A 21,169-nucleotide genomic window follows, 5' to 3' on the forward strand; every position below is an offset into this window, starting at 1 on the left:
CGATGTGCGCAGATTCATAGTCAAGTGTGTGATAAAGCCTCGAATGAATGTATACTGATCCCAAAGGCACACAGTTCTATCCGTTGTATCTGCGCACACTCATGAAACGTACGCGGCGGGTCAGCTGAGCACATACGGAATGATTACGCTATTGTGGCAAATGCACATGTCGTTGAACCTCATGCATTAACGGTAGATACTGCGCAGACCATTGTCAGGAAGCTCCCGTAGCCCCCTACCGCTGTCCATACGACTTGGTCTCGTACTTGCCTGCAAAACAATCAGCACCTTCAACCCCGAACGCAGCCAAACCACTCACCAAGCCCCACAATCACGTTCGCCGGCTCCTGCGCCTTCCCCTTGAAGTACCGCTCCAAAATGTCCTTCGTCCCCTCCGCATACCGCGCCTGCGCGTCGAGCGTCGTCCCCGAGTAGTGCGGCACCATCCCGTTCCCGCCGCCGAGGTGGTTCTTCATGTGCCGCCACGGGTGCTCCTTCGGCGCGGGCTGCACGTTCCACACGTCCCCCGCGTACCCGTTGAGCTGGCCGGTCTTGAGCGCGGCCGCGACGTCCTCCGCGACGCAGATCGCGCCGCGCGCGGTGTTCACGAGCCAGGCGCCGGGCTTGAAGTGCGAGAGGAGGTCGGCGTTTATGAGCCCGCGCGTGCCCTCGTGCAGGGGCGCGTTGATCGTGATGATGTCGCACTGGGGAGGCGTCAGTGGAAGACTCGGGGGTATGGTGTGAGAGAGAGAGAGAGGGTCTACCCACCTGCGAGACAAACTCCTTGAGATCCTCGACGCGGCGCGCGCCGAGCTTCTCCGCGTTCTCTGAAAGCAGAGTCAGTGGAACGCCGTACAAGGAGTAATGAGCAGTCTCACCTGCGGAGAGAGGTGCGTAGTCGTAGTAGAGCAGCTCCTTCGGGTTGAACGGCTTCAGGCGCTCCAGGACAAGCCGTCCGATGCGGCCCGCGCCGAGGGTGCCGATGACCTTGCCCTCGAGGTCATACGCGTTGCGCGCGATGTCAGACACCTGCCACTCGCCGCGCTCTATCATCTGCAACATGTCTCTGTGAGTCTCTGCGCAGACTATAGGCAAAAAAAATATCCTCGGAGACAAACCTCGTGCGCGGGAACGAAGTTGCGGACGAGCAGCAGGATGCTCATCATGACGTGTTCCGCGACGGAGACGACGTTCGAGCCCGTCACCTCGAGCACCTGGATCTTGCGCTCGACGGCCGCGTTCAGGTCGATGTGGTCCGAGCCGACGCCCGCGGTGACGCACAGCTTCAGGTTCGGCGCGGTCTTGATGAGGTCGCGCGTGAGATAGCCGGGGTGGAACGGCGTCGTGATGAGGATGTCGGTGTCCTTCAGTTCCTTCTGGAACACACTGTCTGGGCCTTCTTTGGAGTCCGTGACCTGGGTAGGCGTTAGTAGGCCGTCCAATAACGCGACGGGCCGTGGACATACGATGTACTCGTGGCCCTGGGACTCGAGCCACTCGCGGATGCCGAGCTGGTTCTCGACGCTGCCGAGGAGGCGCGGCTCCTGCTTCGCGGCTTCGCCACCCTTGTAGAGGACAGCGAGAACCTGTGATGCGTAGTTGAGCGACAAGATAAAATACAAACGAAGCAAGGATGAACTCACCTTCAAGCCGGCGGAGCTGTTGTGGTTCACCGTCGGCGCGAGGGTGCGGCCGTTGAGCATGCGCTGCCCCTTGGCGGCGGCGGCGATGTTGCGCTTGAGCGCAGAAGCGGAGGCGGATAGAACAGACATGGTATCTGAGATTTGGAGTGCAGAAGAGAAGCAGAAGGTGGAGTGCGAGTGTGAGGTTGTACCGTGTCCGGTGCTGGTGGAACCTGCTCGAATCTGCCAAGGTATATATACGTATCCACCGTACCCTCTCACCGCCGTCGGGTACGCTAGGATGCTTTCTCGCAGAGGCTTTGGGCGGCTGCGAATCGATCGCTCCTCCGAGAATGCACGACGACGTGCGACTGCGAAGGCAGCGCCGAATTGGTTATGCGGGGGCACATGGTCGCGCGCACTCGGGGGGGAACGATGAAAGAACGACTGCGCCTGCCTAACACGGACGGGAGCGCAAAGAGTGGACGTTCCGGAAGGCTACGAGGGCCGGGGAGGGGAGGCTTGCTCGAGAAACACAAGCAAGGAGCGCCGAGGAGTGGTCGCACGCACGAGCGCTACGAAGCCTCAAGCCGTTCTCTCCCGAGGCACACTCTGACGCTGGATATTCATTCGTGTGGCTGTCTGCGCTAAATTTGGTACGACGGTGCTCATTATAGCAGCGGATACAGAGGCGTATTATTTTCGTGGTCACTCGGCAGATTTTCAGTGAAGCGGCCAGGGCCGTCCATTGACATAGACGCTCGTGAATGACGAACGCATGATATGAGGCTCCGAATACCATCGACGACAAGGAAACAGGGCGGCGCAAAGGGTTTTACTCACCGTGGCACAAGGTCACTGCTCGCCGGTCATCGACGGGCTCAGTGTACACGACGAGAAGAGAAGCAAGGAGGGCGCGCCTTGACCCGTCTCGCCGACCTTCTCGCGGTGTAAGTACGCCCGTACTAACGCATGCATGCAGAACTCCAACCGGAAATTTACATCTACACAAAAGTAGACGTCATATTATACCAGGCTTAGATGATCGCGAGTACTTACCTGGAGAGGCATCGACGGGTTGTAAAGCATTACATTGAGAAAGAGAGCGCTGTCGCAGTGGGCTTGCAGATCGGCACCCGGAAAGCATTGTAGCAGCTGTCAACACCGTCCGCACGTAAAGCGTGGATGACGCGTACGTACGTTTCGGAGGTGTGCAAGAGAGAAAGGGCTCGTCGATCCTCTCTCCCGCTCAGACGCAGGACGTCAACCAAAGGCAGCAGCGTGAGAGAAGGCGCCATTTCTCTCATACCAGCCGACCTCTGGTTGGCGTTACCGCCGCCGCCGCCGCACCCCAGACTCCGCTACTCATAGCGAACGAAAGGCTGATACACGAAACAAAGAGGAAATCGGACGGGACCCAAGGCACAAATGCCAAATGCAGGTGAAAAGGGGCTCGCGGGAAGTGAACGTTCGAGACAAATCCAGTGGGGAGCGAGCGGCGAAGGCGGGAGCGGAGAGGAACAAGGGGAACGAAGAAAGATGCACAAGAGAGGGGGAAAGATATAGAGGAGAAAGATGAGAAGCGGAGAAAGAGAGAGAGAGGAGAGAAATATAGAGAGGGAGCGAGCGGGGAAAGGACTCGAAAGGGAGGGAGAATGTGAACGCAAATGCAGAGAGTCAGAAAACGCAGCCAAGGAGCAAGCAAGTCGAAACCAGAGAGACGAGAACGGCGAAATGATAAGAAAGCGACGGGAAGAGGTAGACCGAGCGGAGAGACCAGGAAGACCAAAGACCAAAGACAGCGAAGCGGCAAGACAAAGGCAGCGGAGAGAACGAGGAAGTCAAGAGAACATGAGCGAAAAGAAGACGGAAAAAGGAAGGCGGGGCATATATCCGTGGAGGCTGACATAACGATGGGTGATCAATCCCTCAGCCAACCCCATCGTCGCCTGGTCGGTCCGGGCCACCGCCGTCGTCGTCGTCGTCGTCGTCGTGCACATGTTGGAAGGGTGGATGCCTGTTGGGAAAGGGAAAGTAGCGATAAACGAGCAGTGAAGTAACAAGGAACCGAGCGAGAGACGATACTACCGTGGCAATGCCGGGGAGGCTGACGTCGACGGGTCATCCAAACCCTCAGTCAGCCTCGCCGACGCCGGATCCTCGGTCCAATGGCGGTCGTCCATCGCGGTCTTCGTCGTCTTCATGTCGTCGGAGTGGATGTCTGTGAAGAAAGGAAAAGCAGCAAGAAACAAAAGACGGGGATCGGGGAGGCAGCGGGACAACGAGAAGGGGACGAGAGCCTCAAGCATGGTAAACGAGCGTCCCGCGCACAAGCTCCTCCCGCAACTGCGCGTCACGCAGCGAGATGAGCTCGGTGCCGAGCTCCTTGAACTCGCGACCCCGGTACAGCAGCACCTGAATCTGCGCCGGGGTAGGGGCGGGCCGTAGACAATGGGCTGGGAACGAGGCTGGGGACGGGGCTGGGGACGGGGCTGGAACGCCGGCCACTCGTATGCACTCGGGCGGCCGATCGTCCTCTTGTCGAACTTGGAAGTGGACTTTCCCGAACCGAGCGACCGGCACTCGGCGCAGGTGGAAGCCTTGGAAGAGATGAAGGAGAACATAGTGGATGCGGTGGGGAAACGGGTGGGAAGTGCGGGGGTGGTGTGGTGGTAGGAAGGAAAGGTAGGTGAGGAGCGGAAGAGGCGGGAGACGGGTTGATATAGGCAGTAGCGTCGGAATCGAGTCTGACCTCGGATGTCGGCATCCACTTTGTGCGATACATCCTCGTCGATGATCGGAAACCTGTTTGTCTTCGCGTAACGTAGAATCGCGAGTATTGATCTGGACATTTAAGTCACGATTAACGAATGTTGGATATGGCAAAGTGTAGGACACGATACTGACGCAAAAGCGATTTCTACGCCGAGTGAAAAGCATTCAAGGCCTCGTCGAATCGTAAACAATCCTGGATCGGAAGATTTCGACTACTTCAAGACAGGCGTGTTCTGCGGATAGCGAAATGTGTATCAGCAAAACACATGTAGCAGGAGTGCGAACGAATTCAACACTGATCTTGTGAGCCTGGTTGCGGTATTTGGGCTCTTGGATCTATGCCTACTCGATCCTCGAGCCCGATGACTGCTAGCGAAATTTTGGCGAATGGACATGACCGGGGGATGAAGTCGTTGCTTGCAGGGCGTCGAGGATGAGACCAGGTTGAGTTGGCGGAATGTCGGCATTCGAAATAAAACACTGCCATCTACTTCGCCGTGCTCAGCCCCTAGGCAGACGATACATAATAAATGAGGTCAGCGTTCACGGCAGAAATGCTCTGAGAATACTAGCACCCTGCCATCTGTTCGTCCAACAGCCTCAGCCAGATTTATCGGCGAAGCCTCTCACAGAGTCGTTTCGGAAGGCCGCAGCGTCTTCGGGACCGTCGTAAATTTGTGGCGTATACACGCGGCGGCAGTCTTCCGCTCCTCCGCTCCGGTGGCAAGATAATACGCTTTCTCAGCGGGAGGCAGGCCCGGCTTTACGGTCTGCGTGCGCTGCCATGGATGCACGTCAAATGCAACGCAAGCGCGTCCAGAGAGAATCCCATACCAGTGACTCAGGAAACGGTAGAGGTACGGCAGGGCGACCTCCAACAGTCGAGCTTCGCGCACCAAGATGGCGTATGCTGGTGGAGTTGGCATCTGGTCCCGCATTGATTCATCTTACAGGTCACTGATGCCCGGGTCGAGTCTTGCCAGGTACCGCTGTGTTCGCAGGGAGGTAGGCAATCAGGAGGGGCGTATGATATATGACCATGCCGCTGTAACTGTGAACGTCAGACGCACAAGCGGCGACGAAGGAGTTTCTGCAGAGCGCATGCATGATGTATCTCTCCGTCAGCCCAGCTGTGTCAATGATGTGAATGGCAACGTACTGGTAGACCATGGATCGATGCTCGCGATGGAGCCGGAACCCCACCGGCGGCCCGGGCCTGCGCCGCGCAAGTTGGGTTAGCGTGCTGTAAGTGTAAGGCAGATGCGCACCGGCGACATCTCCCATCGTCTGCATATAGTGAGCGCTATATGTGAGTCTCGGGTATGCCAACCGGGAGAACTACTACTGGTAGTAAACAGGATAATCCTCCGGCGGTGGTCCGAATAATTTTAAATCTAGCCACAACCGCGGGCGCTAGCTTACGTACTCGGCGTGGTCAATAGTTCCGGAGGTGGAGTAGCGCTCACGCTGCTCTGGTTGCGTTCGCACCACACTCACACCTGCACGCAGCATACCACTCTTTGCGTCGTTGCATTCCCCAGCGACCCAGCACTCTCTCGTCCGCTCATCCACCTATTCTGGCGATCTACCCGCTGCGCAAGGCTAGACGAGTGAACGCAGGCTTGCGCGGGTATTCTAGACGTTGGGTCGTCTCCCCACTCGAAGCTCGACACCGTTTACATGTTCGTCAAGTCACCGCCGTTTAGACTCCGGTTCCATATGAAAGATATTGACCTTCTTTTCAGAGATTATGGATCCTTCTGCAGAGATTGCCGAACTCTCTGCTTTCGCCACAGCGTTGCACGATATCAACTCCGACGCCCGCCAACCGACTAATCCTGGTTATCTGCTAAGGAAGCCCGAGGGAAAACTGAACCGTGTCGGTGCCGCAGTCCTTGATGCGCTCGCAGAACTCATCGTCTACGAGCCTGACCAGGCAGTCGCGCTCGCAGCCGTCCTTGACGGCAGTGGCCACATCGAGTTGTACATCGAAGCAGATGTGGCGCAAGTCCCCCCCAAGATCATACATCATCTGAACGACATCTGCTCCCGCATCCTCAGCATCCGCGCCGCTCTCGAAGCCTCCCCTGACCACGCCGATGCGATTCACACAATATCTAAATCGCCCCATATCCCGCCAGGTTCTCCGAAGCCTGCCCTCGACGCTCTCCGGTCGCTCGATCTGGGACTCTATAGATACTCCGTCAAGCGCATCCGCGCGCAACTTACGGATCCAGAGATTCCCTGGGCTGACACGCTCACCTTTCTCGTCGCCTGCCTCAAAGATCCACCCGCCGCAGACCTCGATGATATGTCGGCCGGCGAGCGTGTCGTATTGAGGTACCTCCAGCAGTCTCCGGATGTGCAGCGAATCCTCCCCAAATTCGATCTGGCGATTACGTCCCTCCGGGCGTTTATCGACAACCCACTAGTCAGCGACGACGACTACATACGCCTGCGCCAAATGTCCATCATATTGGCGCTTGCAGTCGAACTGCTCAAGAACGACTTTGCTAACTTCGACCACTTCGTCTCCGGTAAGTACACTCTTTTTCTTTCTCTGAGTATGCATCGTCTCTAATGTATATATTGCGGTAGTACACGTCGCGCGTAAAGTGGGCACCCCTCCTCGCTCCCCGCCCAACACGGTCAAATGGCTAAAGAAGGTGTCCTACGTCGCGCGCGCGTATCGAGCATTGACGGAGATGCTCACCACACCCGCGCTTTCCGCGCTCTTCGGCGCCAGCGTTTCGATACATCCCGTTGCCAACCCTCCCCCTGCCAGACGACAGACGACGCCCACGGCCGAAGACATCAAGGCGACACTCACTAGCCTCGGCTACACCTCGAGCTATTTTATTGCTTCTCACCCAGAGAAATTCGACGATTTTGTCGGTGAGCTCACAGCAGCCGCAACCAACAGAGGTACGTACGCCCTGTCGATCCCCGTTTTGCCTCCGCGTGACTCGTGTACGTTCTACGCTAACTGGCCTTGCATAGACAACGCGATGCGCATTCATTGCGAGTGCGCCCTGCTCTGTCACCTCCGGCAGCACGACCAGCCGATGTTACCATACATCGGGCTCTCGAACCCGCCCTGCATATTCTGCACGATCTACTTCGCCGCCTACCGTAACACCCAGCGGGATGATACGACCACGCGTGGAACGGAAGGACACATCGCCGCGGGCACATGGACTTGCCCCAATATTCCTGACATGCCTGACGCAGCGACCATACGGTTGGGGAAGATGATCCTCGTGAGACTCTCTGATTATATCCACGGAAGGCTGCGCGAAGAAACCAGCTTTCGACGGAGGAAGACATTGATGAGCACTCAAAGTACATTGGCCCCCAATGACACTAAGTGTAAGTTCTCATTTGCGTTTTCAGTGTGGCGGACTTGTCTCACGTCGGGTTTTCAACGAAGTGGACGTTAGCTGACAATTTTCACTTGCAAGATTGTACTTCAAGTTATCGGTGACGGTAAATCTTAATCACTGCGCTTACCCGGCACTCAAGTAGTACTTGATCTGCCCATGGCCGAGCTAGATCCATAACCTCGGGCGGGTGCTACGTTCAAGTGCAGCTTCACTGCAAAGGACAGGACGTTAAGTACTATATTATACATCGCTCGATTGATCCATGTATCACACTGCCAACATAAGTACTGCACTACATGCTCGCGAGAGCACCCACTGCCGCGTACCCGCGCAACTCTTGTTCAACGAGTACGGTGCAAAGTAGAAAAATACGGTCGCGCCTATCACGTTATGTGTGTAGTCCGCGGGTTCGGTATCCCCGGCTGCAGTCCGCCGCATCGCGTTGTCGCGCTAATTCACCGTGACGTTCCCACCCACGCCAGAAAGGGTGTGGCAGGCACGCTGGATGCAGCAAATAGAGGAGCGAGAATACGTAGATTGTCGTGCGCTTGGGCGCGCGAGGAAGAGGCATGCGACGCGGGGCCTCTCTGACCCTCGCACACCCACACCGGGTGCTCAGCCATGGCGAAGTCGGTCGTATGATGCCTGTGAGGCGGCCGGATGCGTGTATGCCAGATACCCCAGCGTATAGGTGGATGAACCCGAGGGGTAGCGGACGCATGGTGCAGAAGTGGTCGGTGCAAATACAGAAGACATCTCCGAGAAGGCGTTCAGCCCGCCAGTGAGACAGATGAGTATTGTATTAATGTGACGAAAGCGGCGAGGGAATCTCACGCACGAATATGACATCTGGCAAGGGACAGAGTCAAGAGAGCTTGAACTCTCCGCCTAATGCCATCTGTCAAGTAACAAATCTGTCGAGCGCGTAGCGGCGGTCCTGGTCGGGTTTGTTTGAGCTCGTCAAGGGCGCGGTAGAGGCATAGGTTGCGCCGCTGTACATGTCTTTATGTATAAGCATATTCCTACATCTGGGATCATCGGACACTACCAGCCGATGTGAACTGAGCAAACCTTATTTTCTGTCTTCGGAAATGCTCGTCGAGAAGCCTCTTCTGGATGTACTGGCGAAGCCTCTCATAGAGCTGTGACTGGAAGGCCGCAGCATCCTCAGGAAGGTCGGGAAAATCGGGGCACATCCAAGCGGCGGCGGTTATCTGTCCTTCTGTCCCGCGCGTAGACGTTTCGATTCCCCGGATGTCGCGGTAGGCCATGAAGTAGATGGCACAGAATATGCACGGTGCCATCGAAAGCCCGACGTACGGCAGCATCGTCTGGCCATGCGCCCAGAGGTAACAAAGCAGGGCGCATTCACAATGGATGTGAGTCGCGTGGCCTGCGTAAGGGGAGTCAGTGTATATTGTATGTGGCGCTCGGCGGCGGTGAAGCGGACCGAAGACGACGGACGCACCTCTCTTGGCTGCTGCTGCCGCGAGTTCAGCGGCGAGATCGTTGAATAACTCTGGACGGCCAGGAATAAAGGTGCTCGCGGTGTATTTGACCATTCCGTGCGTAGCGATCGTGACCTTGATGTCGTCGGCCGTGGGCGCCACGTCATATGGCCGTTTGGGCGGAGTGTTGACGATAGGATGGATGCGTACGCGGGCGCCGAACATGGCGGAGAGGGCGGGCGTGACGAGGATGCCGGTCAAACCCCGGAACGCGATGGCCACACAACACACTTTCTTCAGCCATGCGTGCGTGCTAAGCGGCGTGTGGGGAGCGGTACCGGTTTTACGGGTGATGTACGCTGCCGTGGCCAAACGTCAGGCCCAATGCTAGAACGCTCAGACCATAATCAAGCTGCGTACCGGAGATGAACTGGTCGAAGTACGGCATGTCTTTCTCAAGCGGGTGTAGATCGAGTGCCAGGGCGAGGGATATTTCGCGTAGGCGCACATCGTCGAGGTCGGTAGCCGGTTCCGCGGCAAGTAATCCTTGCAAGCGGATAATCGCCTCGTCGAGCTTTGAGAGGTACCGCTGTACGCGCGCAGATCGTTGCAGGAGCTTCAAAGCAGCCCGCTCTCCATCGGATAGATCATCCAGGGCTGCGGCGGGTGGGCATTTGAGACGAGCGATTAGGAAGCTGAGACCGTCTATCCAGCGGAGTTGTGGGTCTGCAGTGGCGTGTGCGCGGACGCGCCCGATGGAGTACCTGTACAAGTCCAGTTCGAGGATACGGAGAGCATCAAGGGCGGGCTCCAAAGAGCCTTCTGAGACATGGGGGTTTTCACGTATCATCTCGAGTATGGCCGTAGGATTAGACGAAGCCTCGACGGCGGTGCGGATGCTAAGGATGCGGGCGCAGATGTTGCCTAGGTGGCGGACGACTGAGGGAGGAACCTCCTCTGTGTCTCCTGCGATGTATATCTCGATGTGGCCGCCGTGGTCGAGGACAGCCGCCACCGCAACAGATTGATCAGGTTGACAGGTGGCGAGCTCGGCGAATGCATCGAGGGCGGCGGCACCGACACGGTTCAACCTTCCCTCGGGTTTCCAGAACATATAGTCGACCTTGGAAAATCGAGCGTCGCGGTAATCATCCGACCTCGTATCGCGGAGCGCTGCGGCAAGCGTAGAAAGTTGGACTATCTCTCCAGGCGGAGCCATGTTCACTGGGAAAGGGAAAAGAAGATTAGGTGGTTATCGTATGAGGCTTGAACAGTTCTTGACGGACATACTTGTAGGATATCGAACAGGCTGGAAAATAGCCTGGCGGTTAATTCGCTGCGCAAGTGAGGGAGGAGGAGAAACGACGAAGATATTGTGTTTTCGATTGTACAGTCGTCAGCGTGGTGCGAAGGCAAGGAGTCAATGCCATATGTTCATCTTGGGAACAAGCCTCAGCTCCAAGCAAGCGCTCGTACGTAAGCTGGCGTTCGTACGCACACCGGGCCGGCATGCCGACTCTCCCCTTGCAGCCCTTGCATCGCCTGGCCAACTACCAAAAGCTACCAAAGCCTAGCCGGCGGAAGAGGGCGCAGCGGGGGTGCACTGCTATTGTAACTTCGGTGACAAGATCTTCACCTTGCTCTATGCACAAGCGAAGGTGTGCATGATAAGTACGTGTAATTACAACTGAAATTGTGCTACAGCAGGGGTAGGTGCTTTGGCGGCCTTGAACGATTTGAACAGCATCCAGGACCGTTCGAAAGGCACCATGGTCTCGATGTATGAACATAGCCTCCTGCGGAAGTACTTCCGAACGACAGGAGCATCATCGTGATCTGGTACCCTGGGAAAGTCGGGGTACATCCATGCGGCAGAACGCATCTCTCCAAACGTTTTGCGCGTAGTCGTCCCGGAGTCGTGTCCCCGGAGGTCGCGGCATGCAGCGAACAGGATTGCACAGAGTTTGTACGGGGCCTCCGACAGCCCCACGTACGGTAGCATTTGCTGGTCGTTTTCCCAGATGTGAGCGAGAAGGGCACATTCGCAATGGACGTGAGTTGCGGGACCTGCATGCAAAGCAAGTCAGTAGTGCTAAATGCACATGTGGCCCGCGGTCACGGATGGAGACGATGGACCCACCGCGCCTAGCCGCTACGACCTGTTTCGCGACGACACAGTCGAAATTCTTGGGGTGGTCACGAACGACATCGTTTGTGGTGTGTCCGAAGTTCGCCGCGCCAGCAAGCGTAGCCTCGATACCGCCGGCTGTGAGTACCACGGTACACGGTCGCTTGGGCGGGGTGTTGGCGACAGAATGAATAGGGATGCGGTCGCCAAACAATGCAGAGACGTCGGGTGTAGCGAGTGCCCTGATTTAACGCCTGGAAGGCGGTGGTGACATAGGACACCTTCCTGAGCCATATGGACATGTCGGGCATGTTACGGGGAGCGGTCCCGGTTGTGCGAGTGATATGTGCTACCCAGACGTACGTGAGATGTCACACAGGAATGATCAGAGTATTAACGACAGAAATACCAGTGATTAATGATAAAGTCTTCAAAGTACGCCATGGTGGTTCCAAACAGCCGATGGTGGATGCTGTCCAGGGAGACCAATGTTCGGCGTAGGAGTACGTTGTTGAGGTCGACATCTGGCGCCACGTCGACTAGTTTCTGCAGGTGAATGACCACCTCGTCTAGTTTTGGGAGGCTCTGCTGTAGCAGGGCAGACTTCTGGAGATGCCGTAACGCTCACCGCTCGCCGTCAGATAGATCGTCGCGGGTGCCAGCGGGGGTGCCCTTGATGCAGGCGACAAGGTGGCTGGGCTCGTTGGGCCAGTTGATCTCGGGCGGTCTGGTCATCCGCGCACGAATGCGCTTATTGGAGTGCCTGTACAAGCTTAGCTCGAGCTCGCGCAAAGCGGTGAAGGCGGGCTCGGGAGAACCGTTCGGGTTGTGCGGGTTCCAAGATATCTCGTGGAGGATGGCCGCGCGGTTGGGCGAGGCCTCGATGGCGGCGTGGATAGTGATGAGGTGGGCGCAGATGTCCTTTAGGTGGTCGACGGCTATGGGCGGAACCTCCTCCGTGTCGCCTGCGATATACAGCTCGAGGTTGCGGCCGTGGTTATCCAGGACGGCAGCGACCGCGAAGGCCTGTTGGGAGTCGTAGACAGCGAGCGTTGCGAGCGTGTCCAGCGCGGCGGCACCGTCGCGGTTCAGCATTATTCTCCTGTAGGGAGTGGAAAAGGAATGAGTGTTCATCGGACTGGATGGTGCGGAGCAAGCAGAGAGACGACCGGTCGGCACCAAAGCGCGGCTCACTATAAAGCGTCCTGAGCGCCACTGCCACGCTTTAGCCATCGCCAGAACCGCAGCTTGCCATTGTTCATCAGCCCGGGGGTATAATACGTAGCATTTGCATTACCGGCCGTGCGGTGGTCTGAATGCTACATTAGGGTGCAGGTAGCCCAACCACTTCACATATTAATTACCTTGTCAATACCCTAGACTCTAGTAGCCCCAGACATCAAAGCACCTGTCCCAGTCCGACACCAATAGCGACCCCGACCACGCCCGCGAGCACCCACCACCGCGCGCCCGCGCCGCCCTCACTCGGCGGATATGGCGTGAGGTAGAAGCGCACGGTCGCACCTATCTTGCCCAGCGTGTAGTCCGTGGGCTCCTTCTCCCCCGCCGCGATGCGGCGCATCACGATATTGTGCCAGTTCACGTCCCCGCCCGCGCCCACAAGCCGCGGCACGCGCGCCGGCTGCAGAGACCACAGCAGCGAGAGCACGTAGAACGTCACGCGCTCGAGCGCGCGCCAGGAGAGCAGCGAGCGCGGAGGTTCTCCCAGGCCGTCGGCGCGCAGGGGGAGCGGCTCGGTCATGAAGAAGTCGGTAGAGTGGGAGGAGACGGCGGCGTGCAGCTGGATGGGGAGCAGGGGGTGCGTGGCGGCGGGGCGGCCGATGCCGAGCAGGTGCGCGTGCGCGTGGCCGAGCACGGAGGACATCTTGGGGAGGGTGTTCAGTCCGCCGGTGAGGCAGACGAGCGGCGGGGCGCCGCGCGCTGTGGCGGAGGGTGTGCAGTGTGCGAGGATGTCCATGCTGCGCGAGGCGAAAGCCTCGAACATGACTTGACGTGGGTTCTTGAACTTCTGCACGCTGTCGATGAACTCTGCATGGGAGGTTAGTAGGGGAGATTTCAGAAGTACGGGAGGGAGACGTACGTGGGTCTTCGTAGTCGCCGCCGGAGACTTCGATGAAGTCTACGAGGCCCCAATTCCCGATCTCGCGCACGTGGTTGAGCGCGCGATCCTCCTGTGGTTCGGTGGAGTCTGCAGTGTAGTCTGCGGAGTTGAGCTTTACTGCGATCACGAAGTTGGCCGGGATTACTTCGGATTCGCGGATGCCGTAGACAACGTCGCGCAAAAAATGGAGCGGGTCCGTGGTTGCCGAGTAGTCATCCGTACGAATATTGCTCTGCGCGAGAGCTAAGCATGTCACTCAACGCAAACACGAGCATGGACTGAACATACCTTGGGTGAGATGAACTGGCATACGAGATCTGAACGTCATAGTCAGCACGGCGAACGGACGGCGAACAGGAATAATACGCTGACATACATCCGTGCGCAGCATGAACTTGGACACCGTCGAACCCGCTCAGCGCAGCAAGCTCGGCGCCGCGAACGAAGGAGGCAACGGCTTGTTTGATATCCGCGTGCGTCATCTCGCGCGGCTCCTGGTGCATCAGTTTATGAATAGCCAGCGAGAGCTGCCCGTCTTTACCCGCGTGCGACGCGCCCGAACGGATGGGGCTGGGCGCGAGCGGCGGCTCGAACGCGGGGCGGCCGCCCAGGACATTCAACGACTGCCGACCGCCATGCGAGAGCTGGATGAGCGCGAGCGGGGTGCCGAGGTCGGCGTGCGCGGCGGCTTCTGGGTGGGGCGTGTCGAGCGGCGAGGCGCGGCCGGTGTGGATGGCGTCGGCGAGGCGGACCCAGGGGGCGAGCGTCGCTGGGGAGAGGACCTCTGGGATGGTCATGTCGCGTCCGAAGGAGAGGTGCTTGCGGTCGACTTGGACGTTGCCCGTGATGATGACGCCCCAGTGGCCGGCGCCCCATTTGGCGTAGAGGGCGCAGAGGGCGTCATTTGGGTTGCCATCCCAGAGAGAGCAGAAGTGCTCGTAAAGCGGGGCCTGAGGGGAAGAATTAGCACGCGCTATCAAGAATGCATGCGTGTATGCTTGTGGGAGTCGTGGAATAAACAATAACCAGGATGGGGGGAATGTATACAGACTGGGTACAATATAGAGACTAAACGAGAGTAGCGCACCTTGACGAGCCTGTTCGGCACCGTACGCCCGCTCACAGGGAGTATAACGGGCGAAAAGATCTCCCCGGCGTGCGAAATGAGATCCGCGTCGTCCTGTGCGTCTGCTGTGGGATCGACAGTCAGACACGAGGCACACAAACTACCGGTGACTTGCAAACAGCCCGAGTGCTCACCATGGCTGGACATACTGCTGCGCTGGGAAATGTTGGGGAGAAGTCAACAATCTTTTGGCGTTTGTTGCCCGAGGAGACACGGGTTATATCGGTGACGGGCGGGCTGAATATTTCGATTGATCCGCAGTACGCATGCTCGCCCGGCAGGAAGAGAGTCTCAGACAAGGGGCATCAGACTCAGAGTGTATCATTCGGGCAGTATGCATCCTATCGTCGCCGTCGAGTAGGGTCGAGTCCAACTCCATCGGGCTCTCGCGGCAGGGGAAGTCTCAAGGCGTGATTAGGTTTATTCCCCGAAGAGGCGCGGTCATCGGAGTGCATAAAATGTATTTCGGAGTTTCATTCCAGTAGCAGCCTCGGTCCTTGGGAAGAGTTAGACGCCAAGCGCCTCTGCCTCACGTTCACCGTCCGCGCTCCCCATCCCGTCCGCCAAAATGAAGCTCGTAAGGTTAGTGCAGCACGCTCAGGATCTGCGCCACGATGTCCAGGATGGATTGGGAGGATATGGAAGGCGAGTGAGCCCATGCTGAGCAGTCAACCACAGATTTTTGATGAAACTGAACAACGAGACGGTCACCGTCGAGCTCAAGAATGGCTCAGTGATCCATGGAACGATCACAGGTGTGTCCTGCCGACGCTTGTTATGTCTACTTATACCTTGCTAATGATCGACGCGCTGCGCAGGTGTGGACATGCAGATGAACACGCACCTGAAGACCGTCAAAATGACCGCGCGCAACCGCGAGCCGACCTCGCTCGACTCGCTCTCCATCCGCGGCAACAACATCCGCTACTTCGTCCTCCCCGACGCCCTCCCCCTTGACACCCTCCTCGTAGACGACGCCCCGAAACCGAAGAGCAGGAAGAAGGACGACGCGCGCGGGCGTGGGCGCGGTGGCCGGGGCGGCGGCGACCGTGCACGAGGGCGGGGCCGTGGGCGCGGGCGAGGACGGGGCTTCTAGGCGTGCAGGAGGATGGCTTGGTGCGCTGCTGCTGCCTCTGTTGTCTGTGCGAAGGGCGGGCGGGGGAGGATGGGGTGCGTGCGTCGCTGCGCGGTCTGCTCCTTGCCTGTCCGGTGTATTATAGCTCGCGGGTCGTTGTACAAATCGTTGCTCGCACCACGCTGTTCTGTCCACCTGTGACTCTAGTGCAATTGTACCGGCCGATTTTGTGTTTTTCTTGTCGCTCGGAGGATGGAATGTTTGATGATGAACGTGTTGCCAGATTGGGATCGTACCGCGGAGGCGGTTGCTGGGCCACTGCTGGAATCCGTCCTTGCCTCCTCCCTCTCTCATCCTCTCACCGTACATCCCGCTGCTGCTTCTCTTGCTTCTTGTGCGCTGTGGGTCCTTCCCATGGCAAACTTTGGCAGAGTTTACGGCCTGGGGGGGTACATCTCTGGTCTTTTCTGGCTCGGCTAGCACAAACTAATCCCGGATATATGCTCGCTGTTTGGCTCTCATCTGGCTTTCCCGACGACTGCCTTACATGTCAGGCGACTGCTGAAAGGATACAACACCTCTATCAGCGAGCTGTGGCCAGTATGCCGCTACGACTGGCTTCACATTGGTCGCCAATGCGGCATAGGATCACTCCTGACCGCCATTTCCCTCAGGCAGCTCCCCCTCAGGCAACTCTCTATCCGCGCCTCTAGCATGCCGGTTGGAAGCATATACGCGGCAAATATTGTTGAAACGCCCTGGGCGAGCCATGTAGCCAATGGCTCCTTTACGACCTCAGAGCTCAGCTCGCAGGTCCCGGGCAGCATATATACATGTATAGTGAGTACTATGTTGTGACTCACGGATACGTATTCCAAGGCACGCAGCCTGACTGTGTACTCTTCGTGTGTTGCAAATGTTTCGAGCACGCCGTATCTAAGATCTTTCGTTTCGATGTCGCTCAATGCCGTCTTGAGCGTCATTAGCTCTCCGCGCGAACCTTACCCAGTGCACACTCCCGTCGTAGAGAATCTATTAAGCATACGCGCTGTACCTTTGGCTCTGCACTTTCCAAAGGAGGTTGCTGGCAGACGCGTTCTGGCTGAGCCAATGAATGCGTGGACGTTTGAGGCGCGTTCGCAAGGCAGCTCCCCGCGATGCCCTCATATAGGCTATATCGCCGCTCTTGCTTCGACATCTGTTCCTTTCTGCGTCAGACCCTGGTAGCCCGACGCCAGGTCCACGAGGTGCGCGGCGCGCAGGAGCCAGTCAGTGGTGGTGTTAGGCTTCGTGATGCAGCTCCTGCGGGTTGTGGGGGTAAATGTGGTCGAAGATTGATATTCGGATACTCTACGCAAGGCGTTTTAGCGCGAGCAGCATATATACAGAGCGCCGCGGACTAGTCTTCGCAGCTTTGAGGGTGGCGGGGTGTCAGTATGAACGATGAGGGCTTTGGAGAGATTCACTCCAGCTCGCCATGTAAGATATTGGATTTCTCGAGTGGCTACTCCGACTACCTTGTCCCACATGTGCTTATATGCCTCATGTTTCCTATGGTTGATGGATAGATATTCATCCGTACCTCGATGAAGCTGACACCTCGTTTTTGTTGCAGGAGTACCGAAATATGACACTATGCAATGCGATAGCCCTCTTCTCCCTCCTACAGCAATCTGGCGGAGAATGATTTTTTGAGTTTATGTACAGATACGACGCGCGCTGCACTTTGCTCGTCCTCTGCGAGTGAGCCAAAGGAGACCACACAAGGAATACTTTCTGTCTTTGGCGTGAGCAGTGACGATGTGATGGTGACAGTGACGTATACGCGAGCGGCTAGCCACGCGAGGGAGCAGCGCGTATGCGGCGCGGTGCCACCGTCTGCTCCCCCACTTGGGCTAAGGCCTTTCGCTCCGCTCGTGGCTAACTCACATCTCTATCTCAAACCACCAACTCATCCCTCCATCTCCCACCAAACGATGGTCGCAAGATACTCGAACAAGCGGGCGAAGTACACATACGCAGAGCGTAAGTCAATGCGCACGCGCACCACAGCCAAGCACTAGATCTGAAGCGTATGCGACCAGGCGTGCTCGGGGCGCTCTCCGAGATTCAGAAGGACCACCGCAAGCATGCGGTCCATATGGCAACGCTTAGGGCACACGGTACGGCTTCCTCGGACACGTTCGGCGAGTGATCGTGGCTCACGAGGGCACTCGCAGTGCGCAAGACGGCGGACGCGCGTAAGGATAAGATGGGCCCCCAGTGGGCGCAGTGGGTATCTCGGACTGTCAACAGGCTGGTGCGTTCTTCCCGCGTTTGGTAGTCTCGCGGCTTATGCTGACGCACTGGAAGGTCGACGACGGTATCTTAGACACGGCGGACGCTCATGGCAACATCACCTTTACCCCGAACGCCAAGAAGACGTATGTTTAAACACAAGGTTGTGTATGAGGTCACCCGCTCATCATACTGTGTAGAATCACCAAGGTCCGTCGTGAGTCGATGGGGCCCGGCGTTGTCTGTTCGCCGGGGCTCGAGCACAAGATCTGGAAGGACGTTACCAGGCGATTCTCTGGAGCTGGTGTAAAACGCGCTAGGCGAAGGTCTTCGGCCGTGCCCGAGCACGCGTTTGAGGACAGTAGTTGGGACGATGAGGACGTCCGGCCCAGGAAGAGACAGGCTCGCAAGTCAATGACGCGTAAAACCAAAGCTGAGGTGCGGTTTATGTTCAACATCAAATCAATCGATGTCTTACGTTCGCCCAGCTCGAGAGCGAGCTCCAGGATGCTTTGGAGAGGCTTCACGACGCGCAGGAGCTCGAACCGATCAACCCAGAAGAACTCTCGGTGCTGCAAGAGGAACTGTCCAATCGCGAGAAGGAAGTTGCCGTGCTGCGCGAGGAACTTGCACGCCTTAAAGACCAGCCCTCGACAGACGATCGCCGCGTTACCGTCGGCACACCGACCGGCATGGTCACCCCGCCCCCGTAAGTATTTCGCTTCCCCTCTTAACATCGATGTCACGAAAGCTCACTTCAAAGCGTGCTCATAGAACCAACCCGTCGCTACTCTCCTCTTCTGGGCGTACGGCGACCGGCACACGTTCTCGCCTTGCCATGCCCGGCGTCACCCGCACCCTATCCGGTTCGCTCATCTCTCACCTATCGAAGCAACCCACCCCGGAGCCGAGCGAGGGCGGTTCTCAGAGAAGCGAAGATGACATCGATGAGCTCGTCTTCGACGATAGCATGGAGGACGCGTCCATGTCGGCGTTCCCGGAGTTCGAGCGCTTTCCTGAGCCCCAGCAGGCCCTCGGCCTGGCAACACCCCAGTCATCGCCGTTGCTGGCTGATCAGGAGGAATTTGCGCCTGAAGAGGCGATTGACGGATACGAGGAGGGCGGGGATGAGCCCACGGAAGAGGTAAGTTTCTTCCAACCTAAAACGGGCCGAGGCCTGACATCTGCCGTGCAGGTGAACTTCCTGAAGGGCGAGCTCGAGTCTCAGTCTGCCGCGTTGGACGCCCTTCGAGACGAGCACAAACGTGTCTTGTCGGAACGCGACGAGCTGCGCGCGTCCGTTGCCTCTCGAGACGATCGGATACAGGCTTTGCAGGTCGACGTTCGCACGCGAGATGAAGCTCTCGCTTCCGAGGAGTCGCAACGAGCGGGTCTCGAGAAGACCTTGGCGGGGGAACGCACGCGACGTAAGGAGTTGGAGTCAGCAGCCAAGGCCTCCGAAGCTGCCTTGTCTGTTGAGCGGGAGCGAAACACCACTCTGCAGGCCAACGCGTCAGGTCTTCAGACGAAATGCGATAATCTTCAAGGCGAAGTCCATCATCTGGGTGTCCACTCGGGGGCCATCGCTGAAGAGCTTAACACTGCTCGTATCGACACATCCAAATGGCGCACAGTTTATCACGAGAGCGATGCAAAGCTGAGGAAAGCCACCAACGAGCTCTCAAGCGTCCACGATCGTCTCGGTTCCGCACAAGCCGAGTCCCACTCTCTCACAAAGGCTTTGGAGGCCTCTACCACATTGCTCGAAGAACGCACTGCGGAGCTCCAGCGAACGCAGGTGGCCCTTTCCTCAACCCAGAGCGAGCTCGCCAAGGCACACGTCGCACTGGACGTCGCTGGTGCTTCCCATGCGACCCTTTCTTCACGAATCGCGGAGTTGGAACGTAGCCTCGAGGACGCACGAGCCCAAGCGCGTGCTCTTCATATTGCGAACACTGCCCTCGAGCATACCTCCGGCAACTTGCAGGATACCGTCGCGCAGCTTCGCGGCGAGCTCTCCCACGCCAAGTCGCAGCTCGATAGCACGCGCACAGAGGTGCAGCAGGCCCAAGACGTAATCGACGAATTGCGGGTCTCACATGCTGCGGCTCAGGTGGACGCGGCTGACGCCCTGGCCGCCTCGAAGGCATCCGTATCTGGGCTCGAGATAACCGTGGACACGCTACGCTCGCAACTCCAGGAGGCGGCGGCCGCGGCTGCGGAGCTGCACCAAAGCCTGGAGACGGAGCAGGCAGCGCGTCGTGCCGCGGAGTCGAATGCAGTCTCCACCGAGGCGCGCTGCAACAAGCTGCTGTCCGACCTCGCCGACAAGACCGCACGGCTGTCGTCTGCGACGAAGACATTGGCAGAGGTCAGGTGTGCAGAGAACGAGGCGCGTCGTCAGCTCAGTGCGTTGGAGGAAGAGCACACTTCCGAGCTTGTCGCCCGTGCTGCGGAGAGATCGGGCTTCGAAGAGGCCTTGGAGATCGCGCACACGAAGGGGGCCGATCTTGAGGCCCAAGCCGATCGTCTGAATGGACGCCTTTCTGCTGTCTCAGAGGAGCTGACGTCGGCCTTGACGGAGAAGGATGAGCTCACTAGGGAGCTCCAGGAAGCGAAGGAACACGCCGCCGAGTTGCAGGAGGACCTTGAGCTTGCGCGGGACGATAACCGGGATGCGGAGCAGGAGATAGAGGAGTTACGTACAGCGAAGGCCGAGGACGAGACAAGCATTCAGAGCCTCAAGGCGGGCCTGGCGAAGCTGCGCCAGTTGCAGATGGACGCATTGAATGAGGTTGACAGCAAGGTCCGTCATATGACGCTGGTGTTGACGTACTGGAAACTGACGTTTTATATAGATGATATCCGCTCACACAGCACCTACGCCCGGAAGCCGTCGACGAAGCAGCATGGCGCCCCGTCTACGGGCAGGTACTCAGGTGTGACTCGCTTGACAACACCACTGGGAACGGACACTCGAGTCCTGGTCCCATATGCTATCGGACTATTGTTTTATCGCTCTTCTAATTCTCGCGCTTGGACATGGGGCTTCCAATCGTCTGTGCTGATTTATGTCTAGGATCTATATGCGTGTACCATAGGAGTATGTAGGCGCGGGCGCGCCCCACGAACCATGATGTTTTTGAACGTGCGGGTGTGACGGTGTGATCTCGCGCGAGAGCCTCGTGGCACAAGCTTTCCAGAGTCGGCGCG

General features: G+C 57.9%; 7 protein-coding genes across 7 annotated transcripts; 3 read left to right on the forward strand and 4 right to left on the reverse strand.

Annotated features, from left to right (window-relative positions):
- Window positions 1-125: 125 nt before the first annotated feature.
- Window positions 126-1,885, reverse strand: TRAVEDRAFT_173102 (NAD-dependent formate dehydrogenase). Its single transcript, XM_008044301.1, has 7 exons — window positions 1,644-1,885; window positions 1,467-1,586; window positions 1,119-1,415; window positions 879-1,053; window positions 769-827; window positions 320-704; window positions 126-270 (listed from the first exon to the last, which is right to left on the reverse strand). The coding sequence occupies exons 1-7, from the start codon at window positions 1,770-1,772 to the stop codon at window positions 236-238; spliced, it is 1,200 nt and encodes a 399-aa protein (XP_008042492.1). The 5' UTR covers window positions 1,773-1,885; the 3' UTR covers window positions 126-235.
- Window positions 1,886-6,147: 4,262 nt separating this feature from the next.
- Window positions 6,148-8,051, forward strand: TRAVEDRAFT_74203 (uncharacterized protein; the record flags this gene model as incomplete). The annotated part of the gene is made up of 4 exons (XM_008044302.1): window positions 6,148-6,934; window positions 6,996-7,322; window positions 7,398-7,766; window positions 7,859-8,051. 4 exons carry the CDS (start codon window positions 6,148-6,150, stop codon window positions 7,879-7,881), a joined length of 1,506 nt encoding a protein of 501 aa, XP_008042493.1. The 3' UTR covers window positions 7,882-8,051.
- A 630-nt stretch (window positions 8,052-8,681) lies between these two features.
- TRAVEDRAFT_74204 (uncharacterized protein) lies at window positions 8,682-10,447 on the reverse strand (the record flags this gene model as incomplete). The annotated part of the gene is made up of 4 exons (XM_008044303.1): window positions 8,682-8,772; window positions 8,852-9,173; window positions 9,249-9,587; window positions 9,649-10,447. 4 exons carry the CDS (start codon window positions 10,445-10,447, stop codon window positions 8,682-8,684), a joined length of 1,551 nt encoding a protein of 516 aa, XP_008042494.1.
- Window positions 10,448-11,980: 1,533 nt separating this feature from the next.
- TRAVEDRAFT_51512 (uncharacterized protein) lies at window positions 11,981-12,451 on the reverse strand (the record flags this gene model as incomplete). Its single annotated transcript, XM_008043902.1, has 1 exon — window positions 11,981-12,451. The coding sequence occupies one exon, from the start codon at window positions 12,449-12,451 to the stop codon at window positions 11,981-11,983; it is 471 nt and encodes a 156-aa protein (XP_008042093.1).
- Window positions 12,452-12,625: 174 nt separating this feature from the next.
- On the reverse strand, window positions 12,626-14,751 carry TRAVEDRAFT_74205 (FMN-linked oxidoreductase; the record flags this gene model as incomplete). Its single annotated transcript, XM_008044304.1, has 6 exons — window positions 12,626-13,405; window positions 13,458-13,710; window positions 13,767-13,795; window positions 13,855-14,428; window positions 14,566-14,666; window positions 14,739-14,751. The coding sequence occupies 6 exons, from the start codon at window positions 14,749-14,751 to the stop codon at window positions 12,756-12,758; spliced, it is 1,620 nt and encodes a 539-aa protein (XP_008042495.1). The 3' UTR covers window positions 12,626-12,755.
- Window positions 14,752-15,132: 381 nt separating this feature from the next.
- TRAVEDRAFT_153771 (Sm-like ribonucleoprotein) lies at window positions 15,133-15,902 on the forward strand. The gene is made up of 3 exons (XM_008044305.1): window positions 15,133-15,186; window positions 15,283-15,359; window positions 15,423-15,902. Exons 1-3 carry the CDS (start codon window positions 15,173-15,175, stop codon window positions 15,698-15,700), a joined length of 369 nt encoding a protein of 122 aa, XP_008042496.1. The 5' UTR covers window positions 15,133-15,172; the 3' UTR covers window positions 15,701-15,902.
- A 1,753-nt stretch (window positions 15,903-17,655) lies between these two features.
- TRAVEDRAFT_74207 (uncharacterized protein) lies at window positions 17,656-20,983 on the forward strand (the record flags this gene model as incomplete). Its single annotated transcript, XM_008044306.1, has 9 exons — window positions 17,656-17,704; window positions 17,764-17,841; window positions 17,899-17,978; window positions 18,032-18,102; window positions 18,157-18,394; window positions 18,445-18,665; window positions 18,731-19,100; window positions 19,152-20,762; window positions 20,834-20,983. The coding sequence occupies 9 exons, from the start codon at window positions 17,656-17,658 to the stop codon at window positions 20,981-20,983; spliced, it is 2,868 nt and encodes a 955-aa protein (XP_008042497.1).
- Window positions 20,984-21,169: the final 186 nt, after the last annotated feature.

This window comes from Trametes versicolor (genome assembly GCF_000271585.1).
Source record: "Trametes versicolor FP-101664 SS1 unplaced genomic scaffold TRAVEscaffold_10, whole genome shotgun sequence".
Taxonomy (NCBI): Eukaryota; Fungi; Basidiomycota; class Agaricomycetes; order Polyporales; family Polyporaceae; genus Trametes; species Trametes versicolor.

Excerpts from the sequence above, each read along its gene's own strand:
- TRAVEDRAFT_153771 (XM_008044305.1), top strand. Across the intron at positions 15,360-15,422 it reads GATCCATGGAACGATCACAG|GTGTGGACATGCAGATGAAC; the intron begins GTGTGTCCTGCC and ends CGCGCTGCGCAG.
- TRAVEDRAFT_173102 (XM_008044301.1), bottom strand. The coding sequence starts at position 1,772 with ATGTCTGTTCTATCCGCCTCCGCTTCTGCGCTCAAGCGCAACATCGCC. Across the intron at positions 1,054-1,118 it reads ACTTCGTTCCCGCGCACGAG|ATGATAGAGCGCGGCGAGTG; the intron begins GTTTGTCTCCGA and ends GACATGTTGCAG. Across the intron at positions 828-878 it reads CTACGCACCTCTCTCCGCAG|AGAACGCGGAGAAGCTCGGC; the intron begins GTGAGACTGCTC and ends CTCTGCTTTCAG.